A 14,186-nucleotide genomic window follows, 5' to 3' on the forward strand; every position below is an offset into this window, starting at 1 on the left:
TGGACATAAAGCAATTTAAATTTGGATCTGGTTGGGTGAATCCACAGTCCTGAATTGTTCTCTCCGTAGTTCCCTTCTAGGATTTCTTGCTGTGGGTGAAAAGAGGGGCTTTGAAGTCAGGCAGACCTGGCTTGAATCTTGGATCTACCTCTTAATAAGCTGTGTCATCTTGATCAGTTCATTTAATATTCTGAGCCATAGAGTTTCATGTCTAAAATATGTTTAATGACATCTCATAGGGTTGTTATGAGGATTAAATGAAATAAAATATGTAAAGAACCTGACATTGTACTAAACAGACATAAAGTGGTAAAATGTTGTTTTTCATTGGGGTTGGCACTACCCTCACCTTTTTTTTACTCAGAATCAAGTTATATATGTTTCTGACCCTAAGATTTGGTTCATAAAATCATGGTGATCAGAGAGAAGTTCTCCACATATTTTTCAGATTCTCTTTTTAGCCCAGATAATTTAGGAAGTGTATTAGCAGACATGGAAATGATTGGTATTCTGGTGTAGTGGGACACAGAGGCCTTTTTTTCTTTCACAGTTTTCATAGTCCTGATTATTCCATTATTGAATCAGTCAGGTCTTAACCAGTTCCAATGGACCAGAACCATTCCACTACTATTTGTCTTTCCCTCTCCGCTATGTAGGGAGCCCTTTGGATTCCCACGTTTAGTATTTAAAGAGCCCCTTAATACTTACACCCTGACCTTCTTTACTGGGGTCCCAGGACAGAGCTAGTCACAGGAGTCCTAGTAGCTCCATGTCAAGTGTTTCCTTCCCTAGAGAGACTGTCCTTGCACCTGTGGTATGGGGACAAATTGGAAAGACATTTGATCACCATCCGTCACTTCTCTGGCATAAGCACCATGAACTAACCTGATGTGAAAAGTTTCCTGTCTTTGGTTTGAGGAAGTGGAACCTTTTCTGCTTTTTAAAATCAATTATGTACTTTTCAGGCAGGAAATCCTTGGCTTAGGAGCATAACCTCTATCTGATTCTCTCTAGGATAGCTGCTGATTTCATCACCCATTCACTCTCCCTTTCTCTTTTCCTCTTCAATTGCCCTTCCCTCTGGAAACCTTTTTTACTTAGACCGACCTGTCTGGTAAGGGTTCTGTTTGGTTTTGTAGCTCCCGTCCAGCATTCTCATCTAGCTTGACCTCATTTCCCACCTCCTGAAAAAGAACTACATAGTCAGAGACTGTGATAAACTATAAGACAATTTGTTTCTGCCTTTGAAGAAACCCCACAATTTTCCAAACTCTAACAGCTATTGCGTATTGTGTTCTTTCTCTCTATTGAGGTCTGGATTTAATTCTCTTGAACTACCTTCTTTCTGTTCCTGATCCTTAAGCATGATTAGAGAAAAGGAGAATTGAGCCTGACGGAGAGCTGCTTAGAGAAGTGTGGTAACGTGCCTTTGACTGAGCCTGAGCCCAGAGGCTCTCCCCTAATTCCTCGTGTAACAAAGGAGAGGCAGTTCTGGTACATTCTCTCAGGAAATAAAAAGGCTTCCTAAGTGAAACGGGTTTGTGAGTCAGGGAGCCTCACTGAAAGTGCTCAGTAGGTATGTGTTGAATGAATATTGCAAACCAAAATTGCCTTCCATCTGGATAATGCCAGCTCGCAGTTTTTTCATGTTATTTTTAAAAATTTGTTTTGTTTTATTAATTTTCAGACTTTCTGAAAAGACCTCTAGAGAGTTACGTGAAAAAACTGAAAGTACCAGTTCACGTAATTCGAATGGAGCAACGTTCTGGATTGATCAGAGCTAGGTTAAAAGGAGCTGCAGTGTCTAAAGGCCAAGTGATCACCTTTTTAGATGCTCACTGTGAATGTACAGTGGGGTGGCTGGAGCCTCTCTTAGCCAGGATCAAACATGACAGGTAATTTTCTGGAGTCTGTAAATTGTTTTCAGTGCGTTTGTCCTAAACTATGGTAAGTTGCAAAATTCCATGTTTTTAAATAAATATAAAAATATTTTCCTTTAAAATACCCATGAAGAGTACTCTAAACTAAATATGAATAAGACCACGTTCTAAAGTCTGGAAGGAATGTTTTCAGACTGTCTTGTTAATGAGGATGGATTAGGAAACATGTTAGGATGTATACTATACGCTCTCTCACTAAACGGGAGCAGAACAGATAGACACGGATCTCAGGGAAGGTAGGATAAAGCCCTTTACTTGTCCCTGCTCTCTAAGGCTGACACTGGGGCGTGAGCAGGTCATCTCTCTGTCTGCATCCTTACTGGGACTGTATCCTCAGCCTGTAGCACAAAGTAGAAGGGGGTGGGGAGATACACATTGTCTCCTGAAATGCTTGATTGTATATGGAAAAGGACGTAATCTTGGGTAATACAGGTAGAACATTGGGAGCAGTGCAGGCTCATGGTTGTAGTCTTTCGTGATGCACAATTTTCAAAGAATTACCTACTGCTGGGCTTGGCCTTAGCTCCTAGATATGAGGAGACAACCTAACTTCAGTCTGCAAGACCTATGTTAGTTGAATTTCTGCTTGTCATTGAAGTTTGAACCAGAGGCTGTCTGTGTCAACTTAACATTAAGGTTTAGATTTCAGCAGGGTAAACTTTTACTAGTCACGTAGAGCATAGTGGGAGCCAAAGTCACTGCATCTATTCTGTTTGTAAGCAAATGCTGGACCTACATCTCCACCCCCCCACCCAGTTTTTTTTTTGGCCGCGCCACCCGGCATGTGGGATCTTAGTTCCCTGACCCGGGATCGAACCTATGCCCCCTGCATTAGGAGCATGGAGTCTTAACCACTGGACCGCCAAGGAAGTCCCCATCTCTCCCCTTTCAAAGATGAATTGCTTGGGCAATGAGAAGATACAGTAGCTTTAGGAAGAACACTGCCTGAAGAAGAAATAGGATATTTCTGTAAATTGTTTTCTCTGTGAAACAGATGACTGATTTAGGAAGTGTTTGCTTGCATAAAGACAATGTGTAACCTTTATGAAGCAGGAGCCTGGACCCGTGGAGAGAAAGCAATGTGAGGTGATGACAGAAATATGAAAGGGAAATTGGCTGAAATAACAACCACAACAACTTCCAGTTGGGCTGTGTGGTAGATTAGGTATCCTGAATAACATTTCCAACTGAAAAAGCTAAGTGCTGGATAAATTCAAAACACATTTTTAAAAAGATTTATTTATTTCATTTATTTTTGGCTGCGTCGGGTCTTAGTTGCAGCATGCAGGATCTTCATTGAGGCACGCAGGATTTTTCATTGCGGCGCGGAGGCTTCTCTCTAGTTGTGGCATGTGGGTTTTTCTCTCTGTAGTTGTGGCGCATGGGCTCCAGAGCACGTGTGCTCTGTAGTTTGCGGCACACAGTCTCTCTAGTAGAGGCGCGAGAGCTCAGTATTTGTGGCGTGTGGGCTTAGTTGCCCTGCAGCATGTGGGGTCTTAGTTCCCCGACCAGGGTTCAAACCTGTGTCCCCTGCATTGTAAGGTGGATTCTTTACCACTGGACCACCAGAGAAGTCCCCAAAAACATTTTTAAATGCATCTCCAAGTTGGCAGCAAAGTAAGAAATTCTGCAGAACTCAGAACGAAGTGCAAACAAGTAAAGCAGTCTGGGCACTAAAGCCAGCTTTCACTTGTAGGGTTTCTGCTGAACTTAGGGGACACTGAGCTTCTGCCTTGAAAGACAAACAGATGGGAGGATGGGAGCCAAGGCCTGGGCCCCGCCTACAGTGGGAAGACGAATAGCAAACACCTGTATAAAGCTAGGCTCCTGATGTCTGTACTTCTGTGTTAGAATGAGAAATGAATCCCACCACACCAAAGACAACTTGGCTGTTTCAACCTTGGTATGGGGTGGAGGAGGGGAAACGGATCTCCCCTAAGAATTTGTAAGCAGAACATAGAAAAGGGGTACCAATTCAGCTCTTTTTATGAGACTAGTATAACCTTGATATGAAACCAGAACAGATGTGGAAAATTACTCAAACCCACTCATGAACGCTAATACGAAAATCTCACAGCAAACTGAATCCAACTGAGATTTATTAATATCATATCAACATATATATATATTTATATATATAAGTAAAGCATATCATATAACATATCAATATATGTAACATATCATTACTACTTGGTTTAGCGTAATACTACAACACCAATTTACATAATTTACCCTACTAACATATTTCTGAAACTGTGATTAAAACCCTGTCATTAGGACTTCCCTGGTGATGCAGTGGTTGAGAGTCCACCTGCCGATGCAGGGGACGTGGGTTCGTGCCCCGGTCCGGGAGGATCCCACATGCCGCGGAGCAGCTGGGCCCGTGAGCTGTGGCTGCTGAGCCTGCGCGTCCGGAGCCTGTGCTCCTCAACGGGAGAGACCACAACAGTGAGAGGCCCGCATACCGCAAAAAAAAAACAAAAAACAAAAAAAACAAAACCCTGTCATTAAAACTCTGTGATCACTTTAGTAGATACAGAAAAAAGTGTTCATTTATGATTAAAATGAACATTGATTTATGATTAAAAATACTTAGTAAACTATTATGGAATGTAAATTTACTAATTGAAGAAGCTAAACTAATTTAGCTACACACACACACACACACACACACACACACACACACACACACACACACACACACACACACACACACACACACACACACCCTTAACTAGCAAACATCATATCAATAAAGAAATGCAGAAAGTATTTTTTGGAAGATATTGCACAAGATAAGAATGCCCTGAATTATTACTGTTACTCAGTATTATTAGAAGCCTTAGATTTTGCAATAATATAAGAAATAAAGGGTATAAGAATTAGAAAGGAAAAAAACAAGTGCTGTCAATTGCAAATGATGTGTTTTTTACAAAGAAAAGTAAACTATACACAAAGTAATAGAAATAATAAGAATTTAGCAGTGTAGCCAAACATAAGATCACCATAGAAAAGTCAGTTGCCTTCTCCATACCAGCAGGAAGAGTTAGAAAATATAATGTAAGAAGAAGAAAAGAAATGATACCATTTATAATAGCAATGGAAATCATAGGCTGTAATTAGGAATATGTTTAACAAATGATGCCTGAAATAGAAAACTGTTGAAATTCATTGGAAAATAATCTGAGCGGAGAGAAGGATAATGTTCATGGATAGAAAAGTCAATATAAAAATGTCATTTCTCTCCACATTGATCTATATAAATTCAGTGTGTTTCTAATTGGAAATCTCAACAGAATTTTCTTGGAGAAACTGGCTGATTCTAACATTTATCTGGAAATACACATTTTAAAAAATAGCTAAAACACCCCTGAAAAAGAGGAGTCAGGTACAACTGGGCCTGCCCTACTAGACATCAAGACTTATTTTAAAGCTATTTTAATTGTGGCAGTGACGTATTGATGCAGGAATTCACAAATAGACTAGTGAAACAGAGCCACTCCATGTTTCTATGAAAACTTGATTTATGACAGAGCAGGCACTTATGATTACAGCAGCAGAAAAAAAAAGACTGTTAGACAAATAGTGCTAAAACAATTAGTCATCCATAAGGAAAATAAACGAAGTTGTATACTTACTGCATGTAATGCCCAAAATCAGTTTCATAAGGATTAAAGATAAATATGAAAGGCAAAAATATAATTCTTTTTGAAGATAATATGGGAGGATATCTTTATGATTTGGGAGTAAGGAAAGGTTTCTCAAATAAGACACCAGTCAGATGGGGAGGATATCACATACTCTAAAATGTGGCTCCCAAGGGCTCTGAGCAGAGGGCACTGTTTCTTAGAAGGGGCTGTGGGCATGTGTGTTTTTTCAAGTTTATAAAAATCACAATACCAAAAGAAAAATATTTCAGAGTGCGTGTTCAGACAATTTGTATGAAGAAATACAAACTGCAGGAAAAATACTCTTTCTAATCATTAGAAAAGATACATTTTTTAAATCCAGAGATACTATGTAACATTATTATAGTAACAAAATTGCAAGAAAATAGCATCCCAAGTTGATAGTATTATAAGGAATCTGTATATACATATACATATAACACTTTTGGAAAGAACTTATGAATAGTGCCACAAAAAATTCTTTCCTTTAATTCGCTTATCTCACTCCTGGAAGTTCACTCTTAAAGCAAAAGTGAAATATTGTGTATATGAACATGGTCACTTAGTATCTTAATAGCAAAAATCTATAAGAAACACAAATGTCCAGAAGTCATTTATTAAGAAAATTGTTAGCTTAAAATTATTAAATATGTAGTCATTAGAATTATTAAATATATAGTCATATAAAGTTATTTTTGAATACTGTAGAAATATTTGAAGTACTTTTACATGTGGCAAATATATAAAAGTATGAATGGAAGGGGGATGGAAGGTTATTTTCAATAAGTTATAAATAAATATGATAATTATGATGCTAGCTTGGTAGGATATAGCAGGGAATTTTTTCACCATTGTCCTTAACATAATAGAATTTTTATTTTATTTTAAAAACACTTAGTATACACTTGTTATATAGTTGTTACAATAGCCCTCAAAAAAGAAGGTTTTAAAAGATTTTTAATTTGCTTTTATGATTTTAGGAAGACAGTGGTCTGTCCTATCATTGATGTGATCAGTGATGATACTTTTGAGTACATGGCAGGTTCTGACATGACCTATGGTGGATTCAACTGGAAGCTCAATTTTCGCTGGTATCCTGTTCCCCAAAGAGAAATGGACAGAAGGAAAGGTGATCGAACTCTTCCTGTGAGGTAATTGATTTGTCAAACATTTTCCCTAATGTGTTATTGGCGGAGGATTGTGAAGCACTGGGGATCATATTAGAAGGATTATATGTGTATTTTGAAAGACACGAAGGATTTGTGCACCATATATGTAGTAAAGAGCCATCTTTCATGTGTATCATAATTTCAAAGAGGGATTTTTTTCCTCTGATGAATTAATAAAATTCAGATTTTTCATTTCTATAAATCTAGTGCCTGTGAGAAATGGTGGTGACACGCGTATGTTCTTTCATTCCTATATGAACGACATTTTTCAAATCTATAATTTATGCTTTAATTCAGTTGTTAAGGATAATAATATTTAACTTAAACCATCCCTTAATTAATTGTAAGTGCCAATATGTGAAAATAATACCTAAAACTGGGTAATAAAATGTAAAATGTAAGATTTTAAATTCAGACATGTACCATCTGATAAGGTTAGAAAAAGCTTGTTTCAAATATAAAAATAACTAGAATTGACAAAAGTATAAAAAAGGATTTCCATTAATGCATTTCTGCTTTTTCTTTTGTTCTATATTTGGTCTTATATAGATTTTTTTCAGAAAGGGATAAAAACCTTCATGCTATTCAGGACCTTTAGATAGAGACCTTGAGCCTTCTGAGCCATCCTAGGATTCCAGTTGCATCAGCCTGCTGCTTCTGTAGTAATTGAGAGTTCCTGCAGCACCAGGCTTTTTAGCCTTCTCCTCTCCAGGAGAGGAGAAGGCTTCCCAGATCTGTCTTCCTTTGAATTAAGTCCAGTTCTGACAAAGTTGAAGAGAGGTTTCACTAATTCTGTGCTCTTTCTCCTTAGCCAGCCTGAGTCCTTTCCTAGTAAAGGGACTTTTCCACTCTTTTGGTGACAGTTCAAATCACCATCTAAACCAGGGGTCACTAAACGTTCCATACGTGATGGACTTCTTTGAAAAATCTGATAAAAGCTTTGAGTCTTCTCTAAAGTGGGACTGGGGGTGGGAGGCAGGGATGCACATGTGCAAACAGAAGGGTTTACATACAAGTCTAGGAAATTTAGAGAGATCCCCAAACCTAGGTCAAGAAACCCCTGCACTAAATGATAATGCTGGGTGTCAGCCTATTTCCTTTGAGTTCTAAGATATTAGACTTTCTCATTCTTTTTTCTCTTCTAAAATCAAAGTAAGTCCTAACTTCTTTGTGGAAACAGCTATTTCTACTGGAAAAGCAAATGCTGCTACCCTCACCAGTGCATGGAATTAGTATGTTTTAGGGTTACATAGGTAGCCAGTTCATCCTAAAATATGATCTCCATAGTGTCCTCTGTCCCTGGAACTTAATTACGGTCTCTTAATTGGAACCCAATTTTTCCCCATATTCATTCTTCAAGGAAACCAATATTTGGTATTCATTTATTTAAATCCTCCTTCATTATCATTTCTCTGCTTAATTCTACCTATTCCCACCCACTCTACATACCTAGGCCATGTTTTGAGGCAGAGAATTTACCATACTTGGTCAGGGTGATGATCTCCTTACTTAGGAGGAGTATATTGATTTTATTCTGCGCTTCCTCTCCTTCCTTAAAGGTTGAGGGAAAGGGCTGCATTGCTTTCATCCTGTTTAGTCTTACATCTTTGCAATATTTGCCACCCCTTAGAACCTGGCGTGTTAGAGCTGCTAACATGAGTCTAGTTGGTTAATGTGGTCAACTGCATTTATGGTTGCTTGGAACTATGGAGTAGATATACAGTCAGATGGAGAGGATTATGAGAAATAGCTTCAATTTAAGGAGTTTGGGGTAGAAGCTCAGTCAGGACCTGAGGATCGAGAAAGGTACTGAAGACAGTAAGAGCCCTTGGGACTGGGCAGGGAAGGGTGTCCAGGCAGAGAAGGGTGTCCAGGCAGAGAAGGCTGTCCAGGTAGGAGCTGTGACAGCACAACTGGGGTGCAGGTCCAGCATAAAAACAAAGAAAGCCCTGGGAGCCTGTGAAAGTTTCTGAAGAGTGTGAGAATAAGCATTTATTCTGTAGTTACAAACAGTTATAAAACTACTTTTAAAAACAAAAACTGATAGTAAATTTTAAATTGTTACAATTAACGGTATAGTATTATGATTGAATTTCAGAACACCTACAATGGCAGGAGGCCTTTTTTCAATAGACAGAGATTACTTTCAGGAAATTGGAACATATGATGCTGGAATGGATATTTGGGGAGGAGAAAACCTAGAAATTTCCTTTAGGGTAAGTTCCCTTTGAAAAAAGTAATCTGTATAACCTCAAATATGGATATGCTTTAAATATTTATGTTATCTCTAAATAAAAATTAAAAAGTGAATTTAATATGAGTTTAATCAGACTTCACAGCCTTCAGCCCATAAAAAGTTTGGTGATACTATTAAAGGTTCATTATAAACTATTTTAAGCAAATAATTCAGTTATATTACTAGTCCACCTGTAAAACTTACACAAGATTCCCCTGTTGTCTTTAATTTGTTACTTTCAAGGAAGTAATTCAAACTCTAAAAATAACCAAAAATAACACATAGTTTGTAGATGCTACTTTGTTACTTAACTGCCAAAAACATAATTTCACTTTCTTTAATATGCTTTGTCCTTCTGGTTTGAAAATTGTTTTCTCTTATTTAAACCTGGTCACTTTACCAGCTCTATATTTTTCCCCATAAAAAGAAAAAGGCAAAAGAATTCTGAAATTATTCTAAATTAATGTAACCCTGTCAACCTTAAGTCTTATGCATTTCCTGTTCACAAAAAACAACATATTTTTAAAATGACATAGTGTATTTCTGAAAATAATGAACTTTAGAGACATGGCCTATAGTGGAAATCACACTGAACTGCACTGAAGTCTAACCCAGCTAGCTTGCTGTGTTCCTGGTAGATAGCTTTGCTCTTTATAAAAGGAGAGGTTTGAACTCCAGATCATCTTGGAGATCCTACTTAGCTGTATCACTTTATGATCCGGTGAAAATGTTAAGGTAGGCACACTGAATATTTAACAAAATCAAAATTTTTCAAAATGTATTTTAATTGAAAATAGGTTTTTGACTTACGGAAAAATGTATTTTGAAAGGATAATTTTGTTAAGGATGTGAAACAACAGTTAATGATCTTTCTTTTACTCCTTTTTTGTTTTTATTCTCACAAACACCATAGAGTGTGCTCTCAATGTCCACTGAATAACTCACGAGTAATCAAGTTTAGATTCCTAGGTTCTGTTTAATGTACAGGTTGTGACAGGTTTGGAGAAGGAGGAACAGATAGGACTCTGGCTGAATACTGCTTGGTCAAAGTTTTTTGACCACGAACCATATTAATAAATATACACACAACCCATAATATAAACATTTCATGAAACAGTATGTCCTTGTTAGTACCGGTTGCAGTTCATCAAATTTGAATTTTATGACCCTTGTAAGAGTGACGGCTTGCGGTTAGAGAAATACTGCTGTGGACCTCAAGTCTTTTCTGTATTTTGCATTTACCTATATTTCTGAATTTAACCTTCAACTTCTGGCTTGATCAGAACCAAAAATTGAGGAAGCACTGGCTTTGGGGCCATATAGCAGGAGCTCCACTGTACACCCTTGATTCTGTGAAATTCCAGCTATGAAACTCAATAGATGTGAACCGTTTTTTTTTTTGTTTTTTTTGTTTTTAGGATTATCAGTGTTTAAAACTGGTCTTTGCTGTTGTTTTCAGATTTGGCAGTGTGGAGGAACTTTGGAGATTGTTACTTGCTCACATGTTGGACATGTGTTTCGGAAAGCTACACCCTACACGTTTCCAGGAGGCACAGGGCAGATTATCAATAAAAATAACAGACGACTTGCAGAAGTGTGGATGGATGAATTCAAGAATTTCTTCTATATAATTTCTCCAGGTTAGCATTATTTTGCATTAGAAATACAAAACTAACTTTCTTGGTCTGATCCTAATGCATTCTGAAGAGAGATAAGAAGGAGTGGAAGAGAACCTCTGAGCAGAGGTGAGACAGCTACCTCATAGGTTGTTATAAGGAGTAAAGGAAGTCACATACGTATAGAAGGTGCTTAGCAGAATGCCTGGTATATGTCATTAACAATAACAATACATGATCCAGTCTTGCAGAAGTCACTATTGGTCCAGGTGCTTTCCATGTTCTTTTTTTTTTTAAACCTAACGGCAACATTTAACATGTATATGAAAGCGTCAGGTATTTCAAGGCCAGTGCAGAGCCCTGTAACATGCCTCCAGGGACTTCTCTCCAGGAGTCTTTCTCTGCTCTTCTGGGTTTTGTGGCAACAGCTGTTCCATCAGCTATAAATCTGCCTGGCATTGTCACCATCCCATCCTCTTCCAGTCACCACAAGACTGTGCAGTGGCAGCGCACACAATTCAGTGAGCTGTGAGAGAGAGACCTGACTGGAAACAATTGCTCTGTTTAACCTCTGTTTCATATTGGGCAAAATTGGTCTTTATTTTTGTTTTTGCCTTAACAAATATTAAACTTTTCTGACCCCATATAATTTACATTTGTGTGTAATATTATTAGCATGTATATCGTTCTCAGATAAATGTAATTTTTCTTTGAAAAACACATTTATATATTTCCTTGTTTTATACTTTGGGAGGTGGATTTATGGTATGTCACTTGTGTAGTCACACATCACCAAAATGACACTACTTTTCCTGTTTGACTGGCTTTTTAGATGCAATATATAAATAGAAATGTGTTACCTAACGGAACATTAATAATTCAGTCACATTTCTTTTAACAGGTGTTACAAAGGTAGATTATGGAGATATATCATCAAGACTTGGTCTAAGACACAAACTCCAATGCAGACCTTTCTCTTGGTACCTAGAGAATATTTATCCCGATTCTCAGATTCCACGTCACTATTTCTCTTTGGGAGAGGTAAAAAAAAAAAAAAAAAATATATATATATATATATATATATATATATGTATATATTCTGTGTGGTTATTATGTTCTCACTGATTTATAAAAAAGAATAGAGGTTAAACTTCTAACAAGGGAGTACCTTCATATTAAAGTTATCTCAAATGTGAGAAAGTTCTTGTTAGTTGAAGCAGTCTACCTTATTAATTTTTTTATCATGTTATATTTTGTTAAAATAAGAATGCTCGGGCTTCCCTGGTGGCACAGTGGTTGAGAGTCTGCCTGCCGATGCAGGGGACACGGGTTCGTGCCCCAGTCCGGGAAGATCCCACATGCCACAGAGTGGCTGGGCCCGTGAGCCATGGCCGCTGAGCCTGCGCATCCGGAGCCTGTGCTCCACAACAGGAGAGGCCACAACAGTGAGAGGCCCGCGTACCGCAAAAAAAAAAAAAAAAAAAAAAAAAAGAAGAATGCTCTACCTCTCACCTTTCACAGTTGGACTTTTGTTACAGTATATTAGTGTCTTTGATAGACTTCTTATTTTAACAAACTGGCCCATTTAGATGAAACCATATATTCCTAAAGCTAATGTCCTAGCATTAATTAGCCCAAATCAAACTGTGAGGAACTTCAAAGTAAAGATAAATTGTAAAGAACTGACAAGGAAACTTGAAAGACCATTTATAATAAGTTGTATTTTTAACACCCATTTATTTTCCCTTGGGAGTCCAAAATCTCAGTGTGGGCATGGCGGTTGGAAAGACTGTTGGTTAGCATGCTTATCTCTGATGATGCCTTTAGTCATTGCTCTTAGAATTCAACAGCAGATCTTCTTGAAACTGAAATAATTTACTTATTAGTGCTTATAATTAGCCAACACAATTAGTTGTGCTTTGGAGTTTGGCCTTTTTAATCTTTGTGGGTGCCCATAGTATAGGGTCTGGTGTGAGACAGTCTTGCCTTCTTACCTTCTGGTATAACTACCAGGATGGTCACAAGGAAGTATTTCTTGTGCCCTGTCCCACTGTTCTCCTAGAATGTCGATAGCCATTCTTTTCTGGTTCCCAGCTAAAGCTGTGCTCTGTGTATAGGAAATCTAAATGGATCCTTCTCTTTAGTCCAGGGGTCTGATCAAGTCAGGGGTTTTAGTAGTTTCATAGGGCTGCCATAATAAAATACCACTTCTGGCTTAAACATAGAAATGTTTTGTCTCACAGTTCTAAAGACTAGAAATCCAAGATCAAAGTGTGGGCAGGTTTGGTTCCTTCTGAGGTCTGTGAAGAAAAATCTGTTCTCTGCCTCTTTCTAGCTTCTAGTGGTTTGCCGACAATCTTCAGTGTTCCTTGGCGTGTCGAAGCGTCACCCTGATCTCTGCCTTCATCTTCACGTGGCATTCTCCTGTGTACGTGTCTGACTCCAAATTTGCCCTCTTTTATAAGGACACCAGTCATATTGGATTAAGACCTACCCTAATGACCTTGTTTTAACTTGATTACCTCTGTAAAGAACCTGTCTCCAAATAATGTCACGTTCTGAGATACTGGGGGTTAGGACTCCAACATGTGAATTTGGAGGGGGGGACACAATTCAATCCATAACAAAGATTGACCTAGGTGGGGCTGGGTTGCAGTTTTAGGGAAGACTTAGTTCACTTCTGGCTCATGTATGCTTCTTGGAGGGGTCTCTGTCTCCTCAACCCTGAAAGTTTTGCCTTTCTGAGGTTTTGAGATTAGTATACTTTAGCCTCCCACATTGTTCAGTGGGGCGGACCAGTTGTTATTTTTTCAGGTCTTCTGTCTAGCAGGAATTTGTCTCCTAAGCACCAGGAGATGTGGAAGATTTTTTTTTTAATTTTATTGAAGTATAGTTGATTTACAATGTTGTGTTAATTTCTGCTATACAGCAGAGTGATTCATTTATATATATACACACACACACACATACACACACACGCACACACACATTCTTTTTCATACTCTTTTCCATTATGATTTATCACAGGATATTGAGTATAGTTCCTTGTGCTATACAGTAGGACCTTGTTGTTTATCCATCCTATATATAATAGTTTGCATCTACTAATCGCATACTCCCTATCCATCCCTCCTCCACACCCCGCCATTGGCAACCACAAGTCTGTTCTCTATATCTGTGAGATTGTTTCTGTTCTGTAGATAAGTTCATTTGTGTCATAATTTGGATTCCACATATAAGTGATATCATATGGTATTTGTCTTTCTCTTTCTGACTTACTCTGCTTAGTATGATAATCTCTAGGTCCATCCATGTTGCTGCAAATGGCATTATTTCATTCTTTTTTATGGCTGAGTAGTATTCCATTGTATATATGTACCATATCTTCTTTATCCCTTCATCTGTCGATGGACATTTAGGTTGCTTCCATGACTTGGTTATTGTAAATATTGCTGCTATAAACATTGGGATGCATGTATTTTTTCAAATTAGAGTTTTCTCCAGATATATTCCCAGGAGTGGGATTGCTGGATCATATGGTAACTCCATTTTTAGTT

General features: G+C 37.9%; 1 protein-coding gene across 2 annotated transcripts in view; it reads left to right on the plus strand.

The window, feature by feature from the left end:
* GALNT1 (polypeptide N-acetylgalactosaminyltransferase 1) overlaps positions 1 to 14,186 on the plus strand; it is a 125,932-nt gene that overhangs the window by 93,864 nt on the left and 17,882 nt on the right. For both annotated transcript variants that reach the window (XM_082641538.1, XM_082641537.1), the window contains 5 exons: positions 1,688 to 1,895; positions 6,589 to 6,759; positions 8,876 to 8,993; positions 10,473 to 10,653; positions 11,531 to 11,670. In XM_082641538.1, the coding sequence (XP_082497664.1) occupies positions 1,688 to 1,895; positions 6,589 to 6,759; positions 8,876 to 8,993; positions 10,473 to 10,653; positions 11,531 to 11,670 (818 nt within the window). The remainder of the gene's footprint in view (positions 1 to 1,687; positions 1,896 to 6,588; positions 6,760 to 8,875; positions 8,994 to 10,472; positions 10,654 to 11,530; positions 11,671 to 14,186) is intronic.

The sequence above is a fragment of the Mesoplodon mirus genome (genome assembly GCF_964341445.2).
Source record: "Mesoplodon mirus genome assembly, chromosome: 13".
Lineage (NCBI taxonomy): Eukaryota > Metazoa > Chordata > Mammalia > Artiodactyla > Ziphiidae > Mesoplodon > Mesoplodon mirus.